Source organism: Vigna angularis, chromosome 2, assembly GCF_016808095.1.
Source record: "Vigna angularis cultivar LongXiaoDou No.4 chromosome 2, ASM1680809v1, whole genome shotgun sequence".
Classification (NCBI taxonomy): Eukaryota; Viridiplantae; Streptophyta; class Magnoliopsida; order Fabales; family Fabaceae; genus Vigna; species Vigna angularis.
The window spans coordinates 49,344,090-49,357,589 of NC_068971.1; the positions used below are offsets into that span (position 1 = coordinate 49,344,090).

The following is a 13,500-nucleotide window of genomic DNA, read 5'->3' on the forward strand; positions in this document are numbered from 1 at the left end:
TTTGACGAGCGCTGTCAATTGCAAGATAATTGACGAGCATTTGGTATAGCCGATCGTTCGCCAGTTGTTGCTATAATTGGCGTAGCGAGCGTTCAGTCATTGTGGTTGATAACCGCTCGGTTTGGCGTAGCGATCATTCGGTCACTGTGGTTGATAACCACTTAGTTTGGCGAAGCGATCGTTTGGTCAATGTGATTGATAACCGCTCGGTTCATACTATACAAAAACGTATACTTAGAGCGTTCTCAATACTGCAAGACATCAGTATCTTTTTTATATAAATATATATATTGATTCATCCAAAAAAAACAAAAACTAAACTACATTTCATAAGAAAAAGTCCAGTTTGGTTTTGTGTTAATTACACATTTTATCATTCAGTTATCATTATTTTAAAAAACAACTACTACTTCATTCTTTTCTTGTAGATTTTACATCAATGTTTTTCATATTTTCAAGTGTTATTATGACCATTTTTCATATAATAAAATGTATAGTATTCTTAAAGTATAACGTTATTATATCATTTTTTTATATAAAACAATGTCATTTTGTTATTATTATGTACAATGGCTAAAACACAATGAAAAATGTTTGAAAAACAAGGTAAAAATGTGTAAACATTAAAGTTTAATGTCAAAATGTGCGTAAAAAAGGCCGATTGAAAGAAAAAATGTCAATGGAAATAAAAGTGTTGGGTGGCAAAATCTAGAACTAAGCAAATAAGTTAAGAAAGAAACTATTTTGTGTCAAAAGTGTGATGTCAAAAGTAAATAAATAAAATAGGAGATTCATAGAAATCCAATATGAATTTATTTACAACAATAAAAAAAATTACATTATTATTGACATGCATGATTAGTTTATATTGTACTTATGTAATAAATCTTTTACCCCTAAGTCAAAGTAAAAACCTTAAGGCTACTTTCTCTTTTCCATCTTTCCCTCTCTCCTTTTTCCTTCCCCTCCGTCGCATATCTCCCTCCCTCCATTCTTCCTTCTATGAACCACCATCTTCACCTTTTCGTATATCTTCTCTATTTCCTCCTTCACCCCAAATTCCACCTTTTATATCTCTTGGGAACTACCAAACTCCACCACCTCCTCCACCTTCACGTATTCTACCATCTTCTAAAAAGAGTTATAGAAGAACAAAATAAGAAGATAAAAAATCTAAGTCATGTATTTATAAAATCTTTTGGTAAGAGATACGTTATGGAACCCTTAATTCGGAAGATATTTTTAAATTCAAAAATACATTTCGAAATACCTGTTTTTCAATTTTTTTTTTTATATTTCATAAGTTCTGAAAGGTATTTTTGGATTTAAAAATATATTTCAAACTCTTAAATACATTCAAAATGTAAAATAACTTTCAAAATAAATGTTTTGAAAATTATTTTGAATTCGAAAATACATTTAAAAATATGTTTTGAAAATATTTTTTATTATTCCTACTTGAGTGTTTCGAAATGTATTTTCGGACCAGGAATACCTTCTAGAATTTGAATAAGCAAAGAATTTTGGACCAGTTGTTTCAAAATATATTTCCAAATTTTAGGTCCACATTAAAATTCTACAGCCCATGACGATTACAAAGTAAACCCAGATCCAATGTTGAGAAATTGAACAAAGAAAGAGATGGGTTTGATTTATTACCTCCGCCATTGGATGGTATACTTTAGTAAATAAAAGGAGACATAGGCTATTTAAATGAATACAAATGAAAACAGTATATTCCAAAAAAAGAAGTATGTTTTTGGATCTATTCTTTTACCCAATAAACTTGACCTTAAAATGCTTCTTCTAATGGTGGTCTAAGGTTGAAGAGTTGAAACGGTGATAGTGTCGTGTAATTTCTGTAAATGTTTTATTTTAAAAATTTAGAAAAGGGTTGAGATTAAATATATGTATTTTACTTATTTACTTAAGTGAAGATGATTTTTGAGCAAAATGATTTGTATTTAGTAGTATGTTTGAAATTTGGCAAAAGAGAGAAAAAGAGGGATTTGAAAATAGTATAGGCGGGGAGGAATGGGGAGAATATAAAAAGAGAATGATAAGAGTGTTGTTTGTGGAAAGGGTGGAGCAGTGAAGTGCAGTGCATTTGAGTGGTGGAAAGTGGAAAGTGGAAACCGCAATCGCCAAGCTGGAAAAAAAAAGACACCTTTTTCCCTGTCGCTCCCTTATCGCCTCCTTTCCCTTCCACACCAACCCACATTACCATTACCACTCACATATGGCCTCAACAACAACACAACCAGACTGATAATAGAAAGCGCCACCGTGCGCACGTTACCACTGCTTCACATGGATTATTCATCCACACTCTAAACGCAACCTGAACCCTAGCGGAGGAGGGGCCAAAACCCACAAAACCAAAAAAAAAAAAAAAAAAAAACATGTTTGGGATTACGAGATTTTCGGGGTTTTTCTCCGCCGCAATGTTCGTCATTGTTCTTATCATTCTCTCCCCGTCTTTCCAATCCGAAGCAATTAGATCCTCCCACCGATTTTCCTTCCGGAAAGCCCTCCCCTTCCGTAATGCACACGAATGCGCCTGGGTTTCCGCCCAAACAAAAGTCTGCGACCCTTCTTTAGTCCACGTCGCCATAACTCTCGACGTCGAATATCTCCGCGGTTCGATCGCCGCCGTGCACTCCATCCTCCGCCACGCTCTCTGTCCGGAGAACGTCTTCTTCCATTTCCTCGTCTCCGACACCAATCTTCAAGCCCTGGTGGACTCCACCTTCCCGCACTTGAAGTTCAACGTCTATTACTTCGATCCCAACACTGTCTCCCACCTGATCTCCTCCTCCGTGCGCCAAGCGCTGGAGCAGCCGCTCAATTACGCCAGGAACTACCTCGCGGACCTTCTCGAGAGTTGCGTGGAGCGAGTTATCTACCTGGACTCCGATCTGGTGATGGTGGACGACGTGGCCAAGCTTTGGAGCGCGAGTCTGGGCTCACGCGCCATCGGCGCGCCGGAGTACTGCCATGCGAACTTCACGAAGTACTTCACGGCGGGGTTCTGGTCGGAACCGAGTTTGGCGGGGACGTTCGCGCAGCGGAGGGCATGTTACTTCAACACGGGGGTGATGGTTATGGATCTGGTGAAGTGGAGGAAGGAGGGGTACACGAGAAAAATCGAGAGGTGGATGGAGATTCAGAAGAGTGATCGGATCTACGAGCTGGGTTCGTTGCCGCCGTTTTTGCTGGTGTTCGCGGGACATGTGGCGCCCATCGAGCACCGATGGAACCAGCATGGTTTGGGCGGGGATAACGTGAAGGGTAGTTGTCGTGGGTTGCACCCTGGTCCGGTTAGCTTGTTGCATTGGTCCGGTAGTGGAAAACCCTGGCTCCGTTTACATTCCAAACGTCCTTGCCCTCTCGACTCTCTGTGGGCTCCCTTTGACTTGTACGCACAATCTCCATTTTAACTAAATTTTTATTGCCTGGTACATACATATTACACTCAATTTCTTGCTCCTCTGCCATCATTTGCCTAGTTAGATGTTATTATTATTCCTGTATTTCTTCTGTAGATGCCTTTTCTGTCATTTGTATTCTATTATTTTTCTGCCATTCCTCACTTGGAAATAAACGTAAATGAAAGAAAGAAAAGGTAGATCTTTCGATTTCTTCTTGTATATAAAGTGGTGTACTATTAATTTATTAGTAATTGGTGACAATTAGGTCCCAAGTGGGAACTGAAAATTGTTGTGTGGATTATTTATTCTTGAATCTATACCAATGGAGTTGAGTTCATAGAGCTGGTATGGTACCCATAAGAATTTTTATTCTGTATTGTATTCAGTATTTGGCTGTCAGAATTCGAACAAGATGGTCTCGCAAAGAAAATGCATTCAAGAGTAAAAACAAGAAAAACTTCGAATCCATTAATAGTTATGATATATGAGCTTGAGTTAGTCTTAGTAGGCTACACATACGTAATAGGTATTATCGTATTATATCATTTTTAAGATCTTCTTCTAATATTTTTATAATTTTTTATTCAACTTTAATATAAATATAACCCTTTTAAGAAAAATATTTTTGTATTCTATCATTTAACATCTTATTCAAGATGCACCTTCATAAATTTAAGGTCTTTTCATATGATATCATCATATTCTACGACTCTTGCGTTAGATACGTTTAATCTTGGTGTAATATATAAGTAGATTATTGAATTGAAGAAGTATAAAATTAAAATTAAGGTATATCTTAAATAAAAATATCAACACTTGAATGTAAAAAAATAATATGAAGTTATGTAAAATAATATCTATTATGTAAAAAAATGGATTCTAAAGAGCACTATGTTTATAAGTGTAAGTTTATAAAAGCTGAAGTCGAATTTGTAAATGTTATTAGTACTACTGTTCTGGCTGGGGGTCGCCCAGGATGTTGAATGAGTAGTTGGTTGTGGACATTCAATTTATTGTGGGTCTGAATGACCTTTCCTGGATTCGCGAATCTAAGGATAGAGTGGTTTGCATTTTATTCTGTTAGCTTTTTTATCTGTGATGGGGGAGAGGGAGAGTTTGCTGCTGGTGGTGCTTACTGGCTAAAATAGAAGTTGATGGCTAAATGTGGCATCCAATATGGCCGGCAGCGGTGCTAAATTAGGCAGTAGAACAATCCAAGGAGAGGTTCTGCCTTTGGATTGTGTTGGCAGCTAGTCTAAGGGAACCATGCTTCGGTGGCAGTGGCGGAACATTTTTACCTATCTTTCAACCTTTGTGTTCTTTTCTCATAGCGTGTCACTCTCGCTTTGTCCTTTGCACCGTATGCATAGCTGGCAATTCTGTCTTCTGTGTTCTTTTCCATCATTGGATTTATGCTTCCACATTTTTCTATCCTACAACTAATGAAACAAAAACTGGGTCCTACTCCTATTCCTTACTCCAGACATTGTTCGATGCTTTCATTTATTAATAAAAAATTATATAAAAGATTGTATTATGATAGCTAGGAATGGAACAAATTAAGTTATATTGTTACATCTGCTACTATTGGATGAGGGGTCCAGGTATCATTGTTGCTGTTAAGTGTTTCTTCACTGTCACTGAGATGTTTGGGGTCCAATCCCGTTAATATTAATGTCCACTTGTGCCCCCTTTCTTTTGACAGTTTTTGTTGTGAAAACTGGAAAGCAAGGGGCCATTTGCCAGAGTAACTGCAGTCGCTAAGAATTGATTGCCTTTTTTTACCCTTGGACGAGAATAAAGTTTTTAAGAATTTAGCATTTAGAAGTTCTCTGTTGCAAATTTTTATTGCTGTAAGAATTAAGTTTTAGAAGTTAAACTTTTGAAGATTTTTATTGGTCCGTTTTATGATAAATTTTTTAAAAAAAATGTGAGCTAGGTGGTTGGCTTTCAGCACTGCTAGCTGTTGCTATATAATAATTGGGTATTAAACTAAAGTGGGGAATAAAGTCTTTAGTTCTGCGTTGAGGTTGGGATAATGTACATTCTAATAAAGGGTTAGGACATGTCTAGTGATGGAGCTAAAGCTACAGGCGAAAGGTGAAAGATCAGTTTTCTTTTTAGTTGACATTATTATATTCACAAATTGCAAACACTACTTTTTGGTTTCATATCTACGTGTTTTGGCGGATATGAGATGTGGAGATAAAGGGCATTAGATGAGGCCAAACACAGGTTACTTAATAGCACTGACCAGTCTGGTTGTAATAGTTTATTCTCTCGACAGACCATCTACCGAATATGGATTTCTTATGACTTTTTTGAGGTCTGATTTTTGATTTCATTCACGCTTCTTGACTCTTGGCACTTTGGAATGGTTTTACATTTTCTTAATAAATTTTCAGAGGGTAAAGCTACCTCCATTCAGATTAATTTTATCAATGCAGATATTTTTATTGATATTTATTGGAAAAGGGTTGAATGTAAAGGAAAGTAGCTTGGTGCTGGGGAAACTGGAAGAGGTAGGTGTAAATTTTATCTTATAAATTTTGTAGGGTTGAATGGTTTTGTTTTCTAGTCTTGTTTTCTGGTCATATCTTAGTGCGATATTCTTGTGGCAAAATGACAACGTAGTTTGTCACTGAAGATGAACATTGTGGTTTAAGCCAATGACAAATAGGTCTTTCGTCCTAATTAGGTGTCAAAAAGACTACATCAATTATTGCACACTAAGCACGAAATGAAATTTTTTACTTATACAAATTCTCATTTGGTAAGCTGTCGGTGTAACATCTTTCTTGTGCGAGCTAGCTTTCTTGGGTAAATTTCCTAACTCGTTCAATTTGTTTTAAAATTTATCAAAATGAATAATTTTAAAAAATAATAATAATGTGACACGACCTTGCAACTACAAAGTGAAGTGTTAAAATAACAAAAAGTTTCAGTATGATTGAAAAAGTCGTGTAACTTACACATAATTTAATTTATTTTTATTTTTATTTTTTATTTACAATGAAATCGTGATACGATTTTAGTTCTTCGACACGGTTTTCTTACAAGTGAAATCATGCAAACACATCATCACTTCATAAAACATTGACGCATGGAAGAGTTGGAATCCGACTACATTAACAACACCAAATAATACAAATTTTATAATGTATGTATAAAGATTATTATATGTATAAACAAACTTTAATTATTAATTATGGTTTTTATTGCAGTAACCTTTTTAAACTTAAAAGTTTGGTAATTTTGGAAAAAACATAGTTAAAACACATTCTTGAAAATGCCTTGTTAAAAATGTGTTATTTCAAAATTAATATTAATAAAAAATGTTGCTGAAATCAATAATTAAAATTTAAGCAGTATATAATACATATAAAAATTTAAAATTTTGCAAAAATAATTATATAAACAAAATATATGTTAGATTGATTTTGAGGAATTTAATTTCTTTTTATATTTTACTTTTTTTTTTATTTCTTTCTTTTATATTTGTTTTTTTATAATTCTTTTCTCTTTATTTTGCTTTAAACTGTAACAGAGTAAAAATGAAAATCGCATCCTTATTGTATGTATCAATTTTTTTTATCTCTGATTATTATATTTTTTTTCTATTTATGTTTATGTTGTTTTTATTTTATTTGTTGAATTTTATTAGGATTAGAAATGTGTTTTTTTTTGTCTAATATTTTTTTGGCAACTTTATGATTTATGAGTTTAAAATATTTTATTGCATATATTTTGATGAGAAAATGGAATTTTTTTGCTTTATTTGAATTGTAGAATTATAAACTAGGTTAAGATTTAGTTTTTATAGTGAATAATGAAAAAGAAATTTCTAACGAAATAAGTAATGAAAATTAAAGTATCAGTTACTCCAACATAAAAGAGTTAAAAGAGTTATTGAAAGTTAAAGATTAATAAAACTTATTTAAAATCAGTTATATCTTAATAAAAATTAAATCATTTAGTCTTATTATATATTAAAGAAATGTTAAATAAAATTAATTACAATAATTTAATAGATAAGTTTAGATAAAAAAAATTTAAATAAAGAAAAAAAAGTCTCATTCTTCTATTTTAAAACCTTCTAACCACCCTTGAGTCGTCCTTAAATGTCTTCATCAATCAAATAGTGTAATAAAAGTATATTTTTTCACATTTATAATTTTTTAATAATTATTTATTTTGATAAATTTCAAATAAATTACACTAGTTTAGCAAATTTACAGAAGAAATTTTGATAAAAAGTTTTAAAACCATATCTTCTCCCTCAAATTTCTTGATTAAAATTTTCACTTTAAGGGAATTTTATCTTCTTTAAAGACAGATTGCACCTTAAATGATAAATGTGGTTAAATTTTTAAAATTTAGTATATTTATTTATATTTTGTCACAATCTAAGTACTAATATTCAGTGGTATTAAAATGTATGTAATCATAACACAGATCATATAACGAAAGCATGTCGCTTTCTTAGAGCTATTTAAAATAACTTATCTTTAAAAAATATAATTAATTACAAATAAAATTATACACATAAAAAAATCCCAAAAATTTAAAAAAGATCATGACATGTTTAATTATGTGATTTTACAACTTAGATTAACAAGTTTCGATAATTAACTAAATTTTAAACTGCCGTATCTTTTGGAAGTTAAAAGATATTTTATCTTTGACACTGATTAACTCTTAAAAACATGATGTAAAAGAAGTGATTGCATTAATTATATATGCAGTAGGAAATTGCAGTTATCTCGATTAGTTGACACGCAACAACAAAATCAAATTTATAAGTACAGTTATTGAAATAATGAGAACATACATTTAGATGAAGAGAGACCATCTCAATCATTTGAGATGTTTAACAGTAAAATGTAAGGCTACAACATATGAAGTTAGTAACTTCATTTCTCATCTGACCTACAGAATATTGAGACACACATAATCAGAAACTAAAACTCAAATGAATTTAATCTACTACATACATCATCTACCTCTCAAGTAAACTTTGTCGTCTGCTAAAAACTCAAGGAAATTTGAAGTTCATATAATCTTCTGTTATCCCTGAAGGAGGGTTTATGTATACCCAGAGCAAAGAAATAATAATGGAGAGTAATCCAGACCAAACATAAATGATGGTAGGAATCTTTCCTCTTCTTCCCATGAGACCCTTTGCAAAAGGATAAAGATGGCACAAGACCCATAAACTGAAAAACACCCCTCCTACTAGCCTGCTCCATTGTGGAAAGGGACTGTACATGGTCCTAGCCACCCCTACTGCAATAGCAATAGCATTCACCATCATAATAGTAATGGGAGGGATCATTAGAAAGCTCCACTTCACCTCATAGAGGTCAGCAAACTCATCATCTTCATTTTCTGAAGTGGCTGATTTTGAAGTTAAAGTGAATGATATTTCCACTCCAGCTATTACCTTCAATAAGCCTTGTAAAACAGCAGCAGCGTGTGCACTTGTTCCACCAATTAGCCAGAATTGCTCATTTCTCCACCAATCATGTAGAGTGATTCCTGACCATTTGATTTCCAGCAGTGCAAGCAAACACAGTGTAATTGTGATACCCAGCAAAAATACTAGAAAAGTTACACTGAGAGATTGGACTATAAATTGACCCGAAAATAGAGACATTGCGGGTAGAAAGCAATACACTATCAAAAACATTGAGGTGAAAGGGTACATTCCTACATTTAAATATGCCACCCTCTGCAGGAACTTCATTCTTGGACTTGCTAATAATGCATTGTTAGCTGAAAAGAAGATTTCAACGGAACCTGTAGCCCATCGAAGCACTTGATGGAGCCTGTCTGTTAAATTGATTGGAGCTGATCCTCTAAAAGCATCCCTTTTGGTTACACAGTACACAGATCTCCACCCTCTATTGTGCATTCTGTAACCAGTTACCACATCTTCTGTAACTGAACCATATATCCACCCTACTCGTTTGCCCCATTCAGTTTTATCTTCATAGAAACAAGATATCACAGTTATTGCCTCGGCAACAGTGGCCGCATCCAATGGCTCACGAGGCACAGCAAGAGAACCTACTGGCCTTCCATGTGTTCCCTTCCCTTGCAAATCTTGAAGCAGCCTTCCCTGGTATTCCGCCACAGGAATGGATGCAGCAAGAGAAGTAGAATTACCAAATCTTTTGGGGAGAAGCAAGGACTCTATGTCTGCATCATCATCATTGTGATCACTATTTATTGGCACAGAAACTTCATCCTCTTCCTTTTTTGAGACCTTTGGCCTTCTCAGAAATAGCTTAATTTTCCTCTTGCCAAACCACCCACGATGTTCTGTGGCTCTAGGAGGACTAAATCCATACAGAGCTGTTCTTCTGAATATGCAGCCTGTTCCCACGTACATGGGGCCTTGTAAGCCATCAAGAGCTCTCATGTTCACGTCAAAGAACACAGTGTTGTGATTTGCATATCTGTCACTGGGGTCAATGCCCTCAAACCTTTGAGGAAACTGAACGTAGCATATCCTATCACCTCCCCTGTCAAGCATAAAGCACATACCTTCTCTTAGAGCCAAGGAGTTGTATATGTAATGATCACAATCAAGATTCAGGATGAATGGTCCATTGGACATGATGGCACTGGTGCGAACAAGGGCATTCATTGCCCCTGCTTTCTTGTTGTGGTCATATGCTGGCCTCTTTTCACGAGACACGTAAACAAGCATGGGCAACCTAATATCAACATCTGTTGTATCAATCAAGTTATCTCCATCAGTTCCTGCACCAAATTCCGGTTCTGCATTTGGTGGAGCTAACATTGCCTACACAAATACCACAAAAGATTCGGTGTTAGGATACAAGGTTAATTATGTTTTTGTACACAAAAATGTCAAAATTACAAGTTCTCGATTAAAATCTTTAAAAGGATCTAAAATCCTGATACAGGGTAAATTAAGTTCTGGTGCATAAGAATGTTAAAAGGTTTTACTATAAATATCTAAGAATTTTATTCGTTTGATTGTGTGTAACTAAAAACTTGAATAATGATTTTAATAAACACATGAGCTAAAAAATGTGGTATTTTAGATGTCTAAAAACCTGAATTATGCCAGCATGGTCCCCCCTTGAATGGTCTTGTTCCGCTGATGCCCAAGTTCCTGGCCAATGAGAACCATCGGACATCCACGTAGCTTTGGGAACCTTGACGGGTTCGGAGACACTGGCATCTGTTTCCATCTGTTTCTTCTTGACTCGTAGCTCTTCATGAGCATTGTAAGCATTGGATCTTCTCCTAATGGACTCTGGCAAGGAGTTTATCCTCACTTTGAACTCATCATATTCCCTCTTCACCCTTTTCCTCTCTCTCACAAAGTCCAACCGGACCTTATTCTTGAGAAAATCACGTTTCTGCCCAAAATAAGCTTCAGGATTTCGGGGTTCTATATTGTGCTTCCGACAGAAAGGAACCCAAATTCTTGCAAAACTAGCAGTCTCAGCAAGAGCTTCAAATGTCAACAAAGCTCCACCATCATCAGACAAGTAACAGGCAACCTTCTCCACCGGATAATCAACTGCAAGGATGGAGAGAATGGTGTTGGCAGTAACAAGAGGAGGCTCCTTTTCAGGGTCTGCCGTGGAAACAAACACATCAATTCCTGGTAGATCAGATCTTCCTTTTGGATTCCGCAGGTTTGGAGACTCAAACTGTTCTTTCAGAACAGATAGATCAGTGACTCTATTCACAGGACAGAGCTTAGGAAGCTGATCAAGAATCCAAGAAAATGCAAACCATAGCTCACAAGTTATAGACATTGCCCACAGCCACATCGCTTCATGGTTTGGGTGTTTTATCCTCCATGTAAGAAATAAACCCAAAGCAAAAAGACGCAGAAGAATAAGCATCCTGAAGTCATTAGAAACTAATTTACTCATCAACCAGAATAGGCAAGTACAGAAATCGTTACAAGTTGGCATAATTTAAAAACTGATGCAATCACAAGTGTCCTATGCGAGTTAATGCTTTAATATAAGATAGTAGATATACAAAACAATGACTTTTCCCTTTTATTGTTAATACAGAAAAGAACAACCAAAACATGGAAACATGGTATGCTATGGTTAGCATATAAATAAACTAGGTCTCTTGAACATGTTTTCAGAGTCTGATTCTTGAGCCCACGTGTACGTGAAAAAATCAAGATTTAAAAGAAAAAAGGTACAACAACTAAGTAGCATGTTGAGAAGAAAGAATGCAGAAAAGAAAGTGTGAAAAAAGGTTTAGAATTGAAGTGACTGACCTATAAGGACTGAGAATAGCAGCTGAAACTCCAACCTTGCGGGTCAAGGGTCTTTTCGCTTTCTTTCCAAAATCCGGAGGGGGTTCAAACCCGTTAGCACCGTAACCATCTTTAGGCCACACAGCGTTTCCATAGCCATATGTCCCCTTCGTCTCAAACAGCCATCGCGTGTGGTCAAATTCCGGAGGATGATTCTGCGCTTTGAAAGACTTCACAAGAGAAAACCTCTTGTCCAACTTAACCTCCGCCATGGAAGGCAGAGGCAGAGGCTGATCCTCACCCTCAGACCCTTCTCCCTCTTCATCATCTTCATCATCACTCGCATACTTATAAGGCAATTTGCACCCAGGACACTTTCCTCCAACATTGTTCCCTCCACACTCTAAGTAACACTCCCTGCAGAGCTTGAACCCGCACTCGCATGGATCACACAAGCTTCCTTTCATTGGTTCCTCGTTGCAGCCCTTCATTCCGCAAACCGACGCGGATTTCGGCAGCGCTTCGATTTCCACGGAGGAATGGCCGCGCGTCACGGAGTTGTAGCCTCCGGTGAAGATCGTTCCGGAGATGAAACTCGTGCTTCCTTTTCCGTCCTCCGAGATTGTCAGGGGCTTGCGGTCGGGCGTCGGGGGAATGTGAACGGTGTATGTCACGTACTCGGAGTTCATTTCTTCGATGCCACCACTTTGGGAAGTGCCGGTGCCGGAGAGTCTCCTACCTCCGCCGGAAGCTCGAAGAGGAGAAGTGGGGTTGTTGGTGGAGACTGAGGCGCGAGGAACGGGACTGGTTAGTCCCATGCTTCTGCGCCTACCTCCGGACGACACCGTTATGGTGACCGGAGAGGAAGAAGGGGACGACGCCGTTTTGACCATGTTGCTAAAATTAGAAGGCGTGAGGGATTAAAGAAAGAATAGTGAGAGAACGGAAATCCTCAATGGCCTCAACATAAGCGTGATAAGAGTGTGGATTTTGAAGTTGGAGGCAAAAGCGGGAGTAGAAGTAGCGAACAAAGGTGCAACGGTCGATTTGAGACACTTAAATGCAACGGTCGATAGATCGTGACCGCTGAATTACTTCATGCTGGAGTTGATAGATCTGGACCACTAAAGTTTGAAGTTGCTTTCGTTTTATAGTTTCTTACAGAGATCTGGTCCGTTTGAGGTGTTACACGGAGCCAAAAAAATTTAAATTTTTAATACAACGTTTTTATCAAATAAATAAAGGAATATCATTGTAATTAAAATACTAGAAACGCGTTACATGTTTCATTTCTTTTGTACTTTAGTGATTAAATATTACAACGATTAAAATAAAATATTATTCCCGATTCAATTTTTTCTTTGTTTTTTAATTCTACAGATGGCTTTTTAAACAATCTCAAATTCTATTTAACTTAAAATATATTTCTAGTTTCCACGTATTCTCATGTCTATTGCATCTTTTCTTTCATTTTCTTACATTTATGTTTCATTACTGTTAAACAACCAATTTGTAATTCGTAATATGAATATTTAAAACAATACAGCACACAAAAAACTATTTAAAATATAATAAATAGAATTGTTTGTTTTAAGAAATTTGAAGATAAAAATAAACATTTAAAAATAAAATTTATAAAAGTTCGAAAATGATTATATGAACGTGGAAAATAAAAAAAAAAACATTTTAAAAGATTAATAATAATAAGACTACATATTTATCCTTATGGTTAAAATTAATAGAAAATGAAATACAATTAAAAATAATTTAAAATAAAACATAGATGATTTGTTTTATAAAAGT

The 13,500-nt window shown here is 35.6% G+C and overlaps 2 protein-coding genes across 3 annotated transcripts; one reads left to right on the top strand and one right to left on the bottom strand.

The window, feature by feature from the left end:
• Nucleotides 1-1,984: 1,984 nt before the first annotated feature.
• Nucleotides 1,985-3,479, top strand: LOC108327633 (probable galacturonosyltransferase-like 7). The gene has a single exon (XM_052873897.1). The coding sequence runs from the start codon at nt 2,403-2,405 to the stop codon at nt 3,438-3,440; it is 1,038 nt and encodes a 345-aa protein (XP_052729857.1). The 5' UTR covers nt 1,985-2,402; the 3' UTR covers nt 3,441-3,479.
• A 4,763-nt stretch (nt 3,480-8,242) lies between these two features.
• On the bottom strand, nt 8,243-12,865 carry LOC108329259 (cellulose synthase-like protein D5). Of its 2 annotated transcripts, XM_052873898.1 has the most exons (4): nt 11,719-12,865; nt 10,520-11,324; nt 9,145-10,242; nt 8,790-8,969 (listed from the first exon to the last, which is right to left on the bottom strand). In XM_052873898.1, exons 1-4 carry the CDS (start codon nt 12,588-12,590, stop codon nt 8,925-8,927), a joined length of 2,820 nt encoding a protein of 939 aa, XP_052729858.1. In that variant the 5' UTR covers nt 12,591-12,865; the 3' UTR covers nt 8,790-8,924. The 2 variants fall into 2 exon arrangements, with proteins under 2 accessions (XP_017418882.2, XP_052729858.1); XM_017563393.2 differs by having other exon boundaries at nt 8,243-10,242.
• Nucleotides 12,866-13,500: the final 635 nt, after the last annotated feature.

Excerpts from the sequence above, each read along its gene's own strand:
- LOC108327633 (XM_052873897.1), top strand. The coding sequence starts at position 2,403 with ATGTTTGGGATTACGAGATTTTCGGGGTTTTTCTCCGCCGCAATGTTC.
- LOC108329259 (XM_017563393.2), bottom strand. The coding sequence starts at position 12,590 with ATGGTCAAAACGGCGTCGTCCCCTTCTTCCTCTCCGGTCACCATAACG. Across the intron at positions 11,325-11,718 it reads GCTATTCTCAGTCCTTATAG|GATGCTTATTCTTCTGCGTC; the intron begins GTCAGTCACTTC and ends TAATGACTTCAG. Across the intron at positions 10,243-10,519 it reads ACCATGCTGGCATAATTCAG|GCAATGTTAGCTCCACCAAA; the intron begins GTTTTTAGACAT and ends GTATTTGTGTAG.